The sequence below is a fragment of the Strongylocentrotus purpuratus genome, unplaced genomic scaffold (assembly GCF_000002235.5).
Source record: "Strongylocentrotus purpuratus isolate Spur 01 unplaced genomic scaffold, Spur_5.0 spur5_scaffold_21, whole genome shotgun sequence".
NCBI lineage: Eukaryota > Metazoa > Echinodermata > Echinoidea > Camarodonta > Strongylocentrotidae > Strongylocentrotus > Strongylocentrotus purpuratus.
Window position 1 is genome coordinate 42,089,063 of NW_022145607.1, and position 13,188 is coordinate 42,102,250.

The following is a 13,188-nucleotide window of genomic DNA, read 5'->3' on the forward strand; positions in this document are numbered from 1 at the left end:
TGAGCGCCTGCCATATATAACCTCCGTGAACATGACTTGTGATATATTGATGACTAAGCATTGTCCCTGTATCTTGTGTTTGAATGATGCAAAAGTTTAGTTAACATGGATAGAACTTTATGGTATACTTTGTTTTGTAATTCATAAAATTTTATTTATCAAAAATCCAATTCTTGTTCGTACATATCATAGAAACAAAGAATTTACCATAGTCTTTGCTTATACAATCTGAATTATAATTATAACAACGCTTTTTGTCATTTGATAAACGAACGTAAATACAACATAATTCATCGTTTATACATTCCAATGATTATGACTAAAATATAGTACAATTACATAAAGGAAAACTATTATCGCACTGCACATTTACTTCATCACAAAAAACTAAAACAAGCTTTAACTTTCTTCATAGTATAACTAAATAATCTTTAAAGTTTTGATTTTCATATTTCTCAATATATCATCTACATTATTGAAGCTATGAATTGTTACTTTCTTGAAAGAAACAATCTAGCCCAAAACCCTTTTCCTTCCTTCCCTCTTTTCAAACTCCTTGGACTTGACATCCCCTGCCTTCAATTAAGTTGTTGCCTTCGTTCTACCTCTAAGTGTTCCAATTGAGCTGTTAATATCACACGTACAGGGGTTCAAGTATTCCTGTAAGAATATAAAACTATCAACTTTTGTCAATTTATCGTAATCTATGATATACTGGAAAAAGTTAAATGATTCGTCAAATGATGACTTTTCTATTACACCAAACTTTATGTATTGATTTTCCACGACTAGTAGATGAGGAGAAATAAACTGAAATTGAATTATAAATTAACGTTCTTATATTTCTCGATACACATCTTGTTTGTGAAACAAAACTACGAGATTTGGATACAGTCCAATATTTTTTTTTATTATTATTGATACAGTATAACATTAAATACAATCCCGACATTAAGCATTTGGGTTCAAAAGTAGCTGAAAGGGCTAGTTTTCAAACCATTGTTTTTGTAAAAAGCGTTTTACACCAAAATGCTCTGTTTATTCTTCCATACGTCAATTTTTGACGGTAATCTTGAACTTGATTCTTCAAATATTTGTTTTGAAAGACAGAAGAAATATTCAAAATAATGTCATTGAAATCACGGTGTCCCGAAAGTAGTCCGTAATACATTTTGTTCAAATCCTTAGAAAACAATGATAATAACTGTGACTTCTTTTTTGCAATTAGCAGATAAAGAAATAACATTAATGAGAATCTGAACCTGTATTGTACCGTCAATTCATTACAAAATTTGTCATGAAATGAATAGTAACATATTGATTTAGGTCATACTATTGCAGCGAGAATAAAAAACACCTTTCCATCAAAAATATAATGATACTTTTCTTTTAGATTGTCGCGTGGGTATTTGATTGTGTCACTATGTACACAAATCATGTCAGCGATGTAAAGTAGATTTCGTCATTTGTTGTCCACTCTGGTTCATGTTGCAGAGTCTCATGCAGACACACCACCTCGCTGAGTTAAATGTAATTTGTCCATGCTTTGAATTTCTTCTGTCGATTTTCTGGAAAAGATGATTGTGTAAAAAACAAACAAAAATTATGAGTTTGATATTAGAATATGTTTAAATTTCCTACGTTTATGTTATAAATGGCTTGGAATATTCATTCTTAACATGAATCTGTATAACTATTTCGAAAATGTAACATTTACTCGATGATTATATCCTTGGACAAAGTATTTTTTGTGTGTAATACCCACAAATTTGCCTCTGTCTACCCAGTTGTGGTATTCAGCAATGTTTTGGGAAATAATATTTATCATTGCATGGCACCCAGGAAGAGCATAATTAACACTGATGTGACAACTCTGGGTAAAAAGACCTAAATATGTATATTTATTTATAATAATAACTTGTTCACCTACATTCCAAAAGTTTCACCATCTTCAAGAGTCTCTGGTAGTTTCTTGCCTCTCGTCTCTGGGAGGATAAAGCACAATCCAGCCGCCACCAGAGCAGCTATGGTCTGGAGAACAAAGGGACCAGGCGCCCATACATCATAGAGGAGCAACAGTAGAGGGGTTGCTATAGCAACGATGCGAGATGCCATGGAGCAGATTCCAACACCAGCACTCCTGTTATGGTAAGATAGCAGAGGGGATGCACATTTTGTGATATTCTCAGGGTCTTATTTTCTTAGCACAGAAAGTGAACACTATATAATGATAATAATAATGATACTCAGTTCTTATATAGCGCTTATTAAAATCACTAAGCGCTTCCAAACTTGGAGATTATTACCCCGGCTTAAGCTATGCTGCCATTACGGCGCTCTAGCATTTCAAAAATTGTATAAATATATATATATATATATATATATATATATACGTATATATATATAAATATATATATATATATATATATATATGCAGCAATGGGAATACCCACCTAAAATTGACTTGGAGTCGCCCGACCTCAAGTCGACTGACCCTGGGTCTACTTTTGAACTTTATAATTCATGCAGAATAGTTTTAATTTCAATTATTAAATATATTTGTGGCTTCCACCCAGTAAATAAGATCGATTGATCGATCTGTATCAATAAGGTCGATTGATCGACCTGTATTGAAAAACACAAGTCAGAAAAAAATCTTCAAATCCCGCTGGTTCCAAGATTTTTTCTGACTTGTGTTTTTCAATACAGGTCGATCAATCGACCTTATTGATACAGATCGATCAATCGATCTTATTTACTGGGTGGAAGCCACAAATATATGTAATAATTGAAATTTCTCCCAGGAAGCATTACATTTATAAAAGTATTAATTTTGTTTAAATGAATACTATTAGCAGGCACGTAGCCAGAGTTTGATGTTTAGGGGGGAAGGACACATACATGTAATCGATCGAGGTAAACAAAAGTGGTCTAAAAGAGTTCAACCGATTTTGGAAATTTTTTGGGGGGCAGGTGCAGAATAACAAACATGGTCTCAATATTCTACCAATCAGGGAGAATGTGTAGTTCTAAAAACCCGCGCGTGAAGCGGAGTATGTAGTAACCATATGGCTGAAATATATTCCCGGTCCGAAACCTTTAGTAAATATAAAATACTTGACGAGTTACCTGGTAGGAGTTGGTAGGATTTCGATGACATAAATTCCACAAATAGCCCACGAGGCAGCGATTCCAAACTTTCCGACCATGGCGATTGAAGTTTTGGCCGCACCAGCAGCTGTGAAAAAAGAAACACAAATGCAAAGGTATCATCAGGATCATGGTCTAGCTGATACGTCAATGCACTTTGGATCAAATAGTTCGCATTTCATGCAAAACTAAGGTCTATTGACAAAATAAGAATCTACATTTGCCACTCTCCACTCGGCTGTAGTAAACAGGTACCTGGTAGGAAATTATCCCTGGAGTGTTAGGGCAGCTTGGCTCAGGCCATGTTAATTAGAGTACTTTGTAGGAGCCTCGACTATCCCCTTTGATTGATGCGCACGAGCTACGAAACGCTATCCATTATTTTCTACCAAGCCTAACCGTTTAAACCATGTGAAAATAAACATGTGGCAAGTTCGACAACGCAACATCTTAATAAGTGACTAAAAATAAGCTTTTATGTTATTTCATCACGTACTTATATACACAAGCATCTAGCTATGCCACTGTAACGATACGACTGTACTTACGGACGAAAATGACGATAAAGCTGGCCACGCCGGCAATCACAAAGGAAGCAATAAAGCTGTATCGACGACCAAACCATTCGATCAAAGGGATACAGAGCACGACTGAAACGATCTCGACAACGCCCGAGATGACGAAACTCAGATAGATATCGACTCCGAAGCTGCCCGTGCTTAGATGGAAGCCATAGAAGATCAGGTTATTGGTCATCCTAGTAACGGCGGGTTTTAGTAAAAGAGCAGGATGGAACAATTATAGAGTATAAAGCCCGGTTAATACTTCAAGTTTCCTCTTTTCGTCGAAAGGGTAGTCAATAAGATATGAAAATCTAAACAACCACCACCCTCCTGACTTAGGTTCTAAACCATGATAAGACAACTGACAACCGGGATTTTAGTGCATTCAACTATTCTAGTCAGAATAAAAGCCGAATCGGCTCAAAATCGTAGACAATCGAATGGGTCGTCTTACGTCAGTACGATTCTGAGCCGATTTGTCTTATCCTCTTCCAAGGAAGCATGAAATCTCTTGAAATTTAAATTTCCATGATCATATGACTAATCAGATCCTAGGTAAGTAAGATTTGTTTACACATTTGATTGTTTGTATCAAACGCTATTGTAAATCTTTCCAAAATCGGACCGTAGTCAGATCGTGTGGTGTGCGCCGAGCTTGAGTGTATAACAGCAAGACAAAAATCCGAGGCATATGGTCATTTGGTGTCCCATACGTCACTTTTGTAATTTTACGTCATATTTGGGTCTCGTCGCAGCTTTTAGTAGGGCCAACATAATACTAGTATAATAATAATAATAATAATGATAATCGTAATAATCATAATAATCATAATAAAAATAATAAAAGTAATATTATTAATAATACTTCTACTTCTACTTCTACAACTATACTCCTACTAATAGCATTATTAATTATAATGATAATAATGATAACAATAATAATAATGATTACTATGATTATATTAATAATTGGGTCCGATTGACCCATGGTAGCCACATAAATATTAATACTGCTCTTCCTGCGAGTCCCGTAATTTATATTAACCCAGCAACTGCCAGGTACCCATTTACACCTGGGTTGTGAATAAATATCTTTCCAAACGATGTTAGTGCCAGATTCGAACCCTCAACCCTTAGATTGAGGGTCAAGTGAAAGAAGTATTGTACCACGACACCTACACCTCAGTAAAATCAAGTTTAGCGAAAGGAAAATGTTAACCTCAGACTAAATTAATTCTTTAAACCCCATTTGAAACACGAGCTTAATCCAATGGCCATGGAATGTTGAATTTAGATTTTAGTTCTATGCACGGGCCAATATCATGACAAAAATAAAGCCAGGGTCAATTGCTACCGGAGCACCTTCAAAGCAATAAGTCCTTAAAATAATTCGACATGATTGTTATTTGGGCCTACTCATGTGGACATGCCCTGCATTTCTAAAAAAAGTATCTCTCCAAACATGATAAAATCTCATACCGTAATAGAGAAGCTTATAACTTTAATAAATAAATACCAATTCCCATGTTAGCGATTGCAAATTTACATCTACAAAGTCCTCAAGCAAGTTCATCCAGATACCGGCATCTCCAGTTGGGCCATGATCACCATGAACAGCTTCGTCAACGACTTTATTTCATAAATTATTGGTTTTTATGTACAGATTCATTACCAAGGTTCACAAATATCACACTTACCAAATAACTATCATAACCATCATTCTCTTTCGGAGGACAGGTGTTCGAAAGAGATCGGTAAGATTCGTGTCGTGTTTCTTGTCACCTTGTCTATCCTACGGAGGTAAATTGCCGCAGCAAAACAATGTGTTAATAATTAAAAAAAATAATGGTAACTAGACATGGAATTCGCCACGGTGACGAATTAGGTGATCTGTTGCCTTAATATATCTAGACATAATAATAATAATAATAATAATTGTAAATTTATAATGCGCAGTTTCTATATGTATATACTCAACTGCGCATGACATATTGGATATTATTATTACCCCGGCTTTAGCTGTGCTGCCATTATAGCGCTCTAGCATTTCAAGGAATAAATTCCTACCGGGTACCCATTTACTTCACCTGGGTGGAGTGTGGCAAATGTAGATCAATATCTTGCCAAAGGACATTAGTGCGGCGGCGGGACTCGAACCGCGGACCTTGTGATCGACAGTCCGGCGACGTATCCACTCGACCACAACACCTCTACATAAAATATGTAGAAACTCAAAGGAAGATTTGGCCTTTCACAAAAATCCCGTCTTTCACTTATACAACACGCCTATTTACAAGCTTCTTTGGTAATCAAGGATGTAGAAACAGTAGAAATGATTGTGCTGACTGTTGTTCGGTACAACCCTGTGTATGTGTGTGTATGCCAAACGGTAAATTAAACAATGGTATCATCGATCTTGTAGAGAATTCTCAGCTACAACAAATACAATTTAAAAAAAAGAAAATCAACGATATATGAGTGAGAACTTGACAAATGAATATAAATATTAGGATGTCATTTTTCCGAAATGTTTTGTTTTAGTTCATATTATGCAAATATGATGACGGCATGACCAATTGACTCCTCAAATTTATTCATGAATTCCAATTTAGAACTAATAGGCTTTCACAAAATGAAAACCAAATAGGGGTTACTAGCCTTTCTGACGAGCGGATTCAAGTTAGGAATGTTTTTACCACTTTCGAATTATATAATAATAATAATAATAGCTAGTTCTTATATAGCGCTTTTCAGGACCGGAGGCCCTCTCAAAGCGCTTTACAGATGTATATATTATTACCCCGGTCATAGGATTCAGGCTTACCCGCACACAATGTATGCACATTCTCCACTCCCTGGGGAGCATTCCAGCCAGGCGTCTTTTTACAAGCGCACACTTGCTAATCTAACCACATTAGCTTTCGCATCCTACCGGGTACCCATTTAACACCTGGGTGGAGAGTGGCAAATGTAGATCAATGTCTTGCCAAAGGACATTAGTGCCGCCATTGGCGCGCTCATGAATTTGAATTTTCTTTCCCTTCTCCTTCTTCTTCTTCCTTCATTCTTTGATTTGATTTTGCCTCGCCTTTGCTTGTGTATACACTTTTACCAATTGTGTATTGTATTTGTTCAATGATTTTTAAAGTATTTTTTAAACTACATTTTACCCTATTTTATCCATATTGAATTGAACTTAATTGAATTTAACTGAATCTGTCATGACAATAGTTTATCACCCCTCTTCACCCATCTCTTGTCCACTTTAGGCATGGTTGTATATTTCCACTTTATTTTGTTCTTTTACTCTTTTAACTCTTTTATCTTTATCTTCTCTTTCTTCTGCTTCTTTTTCCTCTTGTTTGTTCTTCCATTTCTTCTTCTTCTTCATCATCGTCTTCTTCTTTTCCCTTCTTTTCCGTATCCTCCTATATGAATTATCCATTGTCGCTTTCTACTACCTTTTCCTAAACCCCCCCCCCCCCCCCTCAGTCTTTAATCTTTCTCTCTAAATCTCTCCCACTCGTAATTTCAATAAGTTTCAGTGTATTTGCAAACGTTACTCCTCACTTTTCGGTTTCTACTCTCGATATTTTCCACCACATATATTGCTCCGATTACCGTTTACTGCTTACTTCAGTCCTTCTTCTTTTACATGATTTCAATAGAACTATGTTACTTTATGCTATTTAATTCAGATTTCTTTCTACTTTATGTTTCCATATGTTGCAATAAGCTAAATTTCTCGCATTTATACTGATTTATTTTTCCAATTTAATATATCATGTTATGCTATGCTATATATTACATTATGTGTTATTAATTTGTTTGTAAACTTTTGTAATTTGGCTTAACGCCGCAATGAAAGTTTTATTTGAAATAAACCATTTTGAATAAACGAATTATGGAATGTCGAGAATGACTGTAAATAGTTGGAAATTGTCAAGAATAGTGTCGTCATGTCAGAAAGATAAACCATGTAAAAACGGCGTTTCTACGTTCGGTACATGCTGCGCACGCGCATAATGCGTGTACGAACGCTTACGCACGGAAATTTTGAAATGCTTGAAATGTCCTGAAACGTTCTCTTCTTTGATTCAAAAATGAATTTGAGCAGTTTATAATTCTAACGTGCGCGGATTTTGTTAACTTGTTGTGTTTACACATGACCTCAAATTTATGTATATAAAATGTCATTCAGAAATTACAATGTATGAATTAAATATGGCCAATAAAAAAAAAAAAAAATCTCTTCGTTAGGCACAATAACCATGCATATGCTACATGCCATGACAGTTTCAACGTCATTCACCTGCCATTCATGAGATATCCACAACAGAAAATTCATAAAGAAAGAAAAAGAAAGAAAAAAAATCTGACGAAATCAATAAGTGCTTTGCCATGCTTCGCGGCAGATCACCTAATAATTAAAATAATAATGATAATCATCATCATCATCTTTTTCATCGCCACCATCATAATATTAATCAAAATACTACTAATATTACTACTACTCCTACTAAAACTCTAACTAATACCACTACTACTACTAGTAGTTATGATATTGATAATAAATAATAGGATAGAAATAATGATAATAAAGGTCATAATATGAATAGCAATAATAACAATAATAACAATGATAATATGCCTTGATCACCCAAGGTAGCATTATCAGTATTAATACTGGTCTCCCTGAGAAAGTTGCATTCATACATATTATATGTTACATACCTTTGAGTTGTAGAAGTTGGTTTGCTGGAAGAAGTCATCTGTGAGTTTGACCTTATTGATCTTAGCGACCTTTCTAATACTAATTTCAGCTCGTTTATATCGACCTTTAGAGATCTGCCATCTTACAGATTCAGGGATGAAGCTAATATGAAACGGGTAAAAAAAGAAACAATAATATTGATTAGAAATTAATCAATTAATCGTATATGAATCGTATTAATAATAATGATAGCGGCGATAACAGCAACAACAACAACAATACTACTACCATCAATAATAATGATGATAATAGAAATAACTCCACAGTAGTTGCCAGATACCAATTTACACATCGGTTGAGAGTGGCCAATGCAGATTAATGCCTTGTCACAAAACAGAAAGTACTGAGCTCTGATTCGAACCCTAAAACCTTAAATTGAGAGTCAAGTAGATGGACTTCAAAATCACACATATACCTCGATTGATTTACAAAAATAAAAATTATCTTTCATACTCTATCAAAATAAAGTAGTTTATTGCACCTTCATGTTTGGTCAAGCAAAACAAGTGGAAAGCAATGTTACGTAAGGGTTTACTAGCAGCAAACAAAACGTATTGGAGTCGCATTATATTTCAATGACGATAGGGGGATATAGCAGTTTTTTTAAAGGTCGATGATATTTTTTGTCTGGAATAAATGCAATAAATTTGTGTCTAGAACTTTGGAGTTGGAAGAATAAAATGATGATAAATCCTGATAAAGTTCATTTCGATAGAAGAGGAAATCGTAAGAAACAGAACAGTGCAAATTAAGAAATCCTAGAAAGAGGTGTACTCACGGGTAAAAGAAGAAGAAGAGGGCAAAGGTCATATTCAGTGTTAGTAGAAGATAGCGCCAATTTCTGATCAGATACGCATAGAAGGTGAGTAAAAGATACCCCAAGGAAAACGACACGGAGATGAAGATGGCAACAAATGCCCGTCTCGATGGACCGACGAACTCCGTACCTATGGAAGAAATAAAATATCACAGACTCAATGGCGTAACGGTGGGTTGGGGAGGGGGGGGGGGGATTTTTACGTCATATTACTCCAGGAAGTGTCTGAAAATGCGTCTAATGTGGTTCTAAACTTGCAAATGCTTCCGACTCTGGGAGGGGTCAGAACCCCATGCCATGATTTGCCCCCCCCCCTCCGGTAAGAAATTCGTGGATCTGCCACTGAAGCCCATACCCCTTGACCCCCGCCGGGGCTCTTCCCCTAGATCCCACTTTGAAAAACGTTCACCGGGGCCTGCATGTACGAGTGCGGCCCCCCTGGCACAAAAAAAAAGAATTTGTGCTAAAGAAAGCAACAATTTTTTGTTAATGGCTCATCTGACCGTGATTAAATGCCTCGAAACCCCCGAGCTTCCGGGGGCTCTACCCCCTGGATTTCACCTAGGGCCCAAAATCAGGCACCTGGATGCTCGTCTGACAGTAATTTAATGCCTAAAACCCCTGAGCTCCTGGTGGCTCCGCCCCCTGAACCCCACACCAATTAGTAACCTACCAGTGCCACAAATAAGGTATCAAAATATGCTCATCTGACCGTAATTAAATGCCTAAAACCCCTTTCCCCCTCCCCCCCCCCCCAAGCCACTGAACAAAATATCTGACGACGTAATTTTCCAATTTCCGGGGTAAAAAAACAAAACAGAACAAAACAAAACAAATTGCTCATCTGTCCGTGGTTAAATGCCTTAAAACTCCTAAGCTTCCGGGGGCTCTACTCCCTAGACCTCCCTAGACCCCACCTAGGGCCCTCAGGCGGACGGATGGATGCTAATCTGACGGTAATTTATTGCTTAAAACTCCTAACCTTCCGGGGGCTCTACTCCCTAGACCCCACCTAGGGCCCTCAGGCGGACGGCTGGATGCTAATCTGACGTTAATTTATTGCTTAAAACCCCTGAGCTTCTGGGGTCTCGGCCCCAAAGACCTCACGCCAATTAGTGTCCTGCCAGTGTCACAAATAAGGTATCAAAATATGCTCATCTGATCGTAATTTATTGCCCAAAACCACTGAGCTTCCGGGGGCTTGGTCCCCTGGACCCCACTCCAATTCGTGACCTGCCAGTGTCACAAATATGGTATCAAAGTATGCTCAACTGACCGTAATTTATTGCCCAAAACCCCTGAGCTTCTTTTTTTGCCCCGGAAATTGGAAAATTACGTCGTCGGATATTTCGTTCAGTGGCTTGGGGGGGGGGGGAACAAGGGTTTTAGGCATTTAATTACGGTCGGATAAGCATATTCTTTTACCTTATTTGTGATACTGGCAGGTCACGAATTGGTGTGGGGTCCAGGGGCGGAGCCCCTAGGAGCTCAGGGGTTTTAGGCATTAAATTACCTTCAGATGAGCTACTTCTTTTTTTTGGGGGGGGACCCTCGGAAATTGGAAAATTACGTCGTCAGATATTTCGTTCAGTGGCTTGGGGGGGGGGGGGGAAGGAACACTTTTTTTTTTTTTTTTTTTTTAGCACACATTCTTCTTTTTTTGCAAGGGGGGGGGGGGAGCGGGCCCCCTGGATCCGCCACTACCCACAACTGTTACTGTTCGATTTACATCTTTTGAGTGTATGAGATGAACAGATCGACCTGTTCGAACTGGGATCACCCCCCCCCCCCAAAAAAAAAAAAAAAAAAATAGATAAATAAATAAATAAATAAATAAATAAATAAATAAAATAAAAATAAAAATAAAAAATAAATAATAAAAAATAAAAAAAATGCTCATCTGAGCGTGATTAAATGCCTTAAAACCCCTAAGCTTACGGGGACTCTGCCTCCTGGATTTCACGTAGGGCCCAAAGTCAGGCACATGGATGCTCATCTGACGGTAATTTAAGGCTTAAACCCCCTGACGCCAATTAGTGTCCTGCCAGTGTCACAAATAAGGTATCAAAATATGCTCATCTGATCGTAATTTATTGCCCAAAACCACTGAGCTTCCGGGGGCTTGGTCCCCTGGACCCCACTCCAATTCGTGACCTGCCAGTGTCACAAATATGGTATCAAAGTATGCTCAACTGACCGTAATTTATTGCCCAAAACCCCTGAGCTTCTTTTTTTGCCCCGGAAATTGGAAAATTACGTCGTCGGATATTTCGTTCAGTGGCTTGGGGGGGGGGGGGGGGAACAAGGGTTTTAGGCATTTAATTACGGTCGGATAAGCATATTCTTTTACCTTATTTGTGATACTGGCAGGTCACGAATTGGTGTGGGGTCCAGGGGCGGAGCCCCTAGGAGCTCAGGGGTTTTAGGCATTAAATTACCTTCAGATGAGCTACTTCTTTTTTTTGGGGGGGGGACCCTCGGAAATTGGAAAATTACGTCGTCAGATATTTCGTTCAGTGGCTTGGGGGGGGGGGGAAGGAACACTTTTTTTTTTATTTTTTTTTAGCACACATTCTTCTTTTTTTGCAAGGGGGGGGGGGAGCGGGCCCCCTGGATCCGCCACTACCCACAACTGTTACTGTTCGATTTACATCTTTTGAGTGTATGAGATGAACAGATCGACCTGTTCGAACTGGGATCACCCCCCAAAAAAAAAAAATAAAAAAAAAAAAATAGATAAATAAATAAATAAATAAATAAATAAAATAAAAATAAAAATAAAAAATAAATAATAAAAAATAAAAAAAATGCTCATCTGAGCGTGATTAAATGCCTTAAAACCCCTAAGCTTACGGGGACTCTGCCTCCTGGATTTCACGTAGGGCCCAAAGTCAGGCACATGGATGCTCATCTGACGGTAATTTAAGGCTTAAACCCCCTGACGCCAATTAGTGGCCTGCCAGTGTCACATATAAGGAATAAAAATATGTTCATCTGACGATAATTTAATGTATAAAGCCCCTGAGCTTCTGGGGCCTCCGCCCCCTGGACACCAATCTATGTCCTGCCATTGTCACAAATAAGGTATCAAAATATGCTCATCTGACAGTAATTAAATGCCTATTCCCCCTGAGCTTCTGGGGGCTCCACCCCTTGACCCCCGCCGAGAAACGTTCAGCGGGGCCTGCATGTAAGATTGGAGTGATGGGGCTTTGTTGTCCCCCCCCCCCTCCCCCTAAGAAATCCTGGATCCGCGCCTGCGTGTCGCTGTCACATGTTACTAACAATTCTAGAAGCGATTAACTTATCTAGTATCACTATACCGGTACGAAGAAAATGTGATTAGATCAACACGTAATTGTGTCCTTGGTTGAGTTGCGATCGGAAAGATCGAGTGCGGTCGAGAAGTGCACGGGGTGTGATCGAGAAGCAGTCGAGAAGTGAGCGAGTTCGGTCGAGTAACTCTTTAGGGCAGACATGTACCGATTGTGAAGCGGTTGAGTTGTTGATCGGGGTGGGTTTTTTCCGTCGATCACTACCCGATCATCTCGATTTATACACAACTTCTACACGATTGGTTCCCGATCAACCTGATCCGCCACTGCCCACAACTGTAACTGTTCGATGTACATCTCATGAGTGTCTGAGATGAACTGAACGCTGATCAAAAATTAGTACTGTTCCATCAGCTGACACTAATATTTTGTGCAACCAATCAATTCACGAGTCATCTTGGATCCCTGTTTGAACAGAGATTGTGTAGAGATCGTGTGAACGTCCAGTTGGTCTAGTAGGGATCGCGTTGGGATTGTATGTAGATCGGAATGATCGAGAAGAGATCGAAGTTGTGGTCGACCATACGTCGTGCAGGAGTCGTTAATGGT

At 38.2% G+C, this 13,188-nt stretch overlaps 1 protein-coding gene across 3 annotated transcripts in view; it reads right to left on the reverse strand.

Annotated features, from left to right (window-relative positions):
* Positions 1 to 13,188, reverse strand: part of LOC115928102 (organic cation transporter protein-like) — a 39,495-nt gene that overhangs the window by 14,905 nt on the left and 11,402 nt on the right. The window contains exons 5-11 of one of the 3 annotated variants that reach the window (XM_030994850.1): positions 9,266 to 9,434; positions 8,448 to 8,589; positions 5,411 to 5,505; positions 3,699 to 3,868; positions 3,130 to 3,238; positions 1,931 to 2,140; positions 129 to 1,568 (exon numbers count right to left, since the gene is read on the reverse strand). In XM_030994850.1, the coding sequence (XP_030850710.1) occupies positions 1,499 to 1,568; positions 1,931 to 2,140; positions 3,130 to 3,238; positions 3,699 to 3,868; positions 5,411 to 5,505; positions 8,448 to 8,589; positions 9,266 to 9,434 (965 nt within the window). In that variant the 3' untranslated portion in view covers positions 129 to 1,498. Of the gene's footprint in view, positions 1 to 128; positions 1,569 to 1,930; positions 2,141 to 3,129; positions 3,239 to 3,698; positions 3,908 to 5,410; positions 5,506 to 8,447; positions 8,590 to 9,265; positions 9,435 to 13,188 lie in introns of those variants that run through there. The other 2 variants (XM_030994849.1, XM_030994848.1) reach the window with 2 other exon arrangements.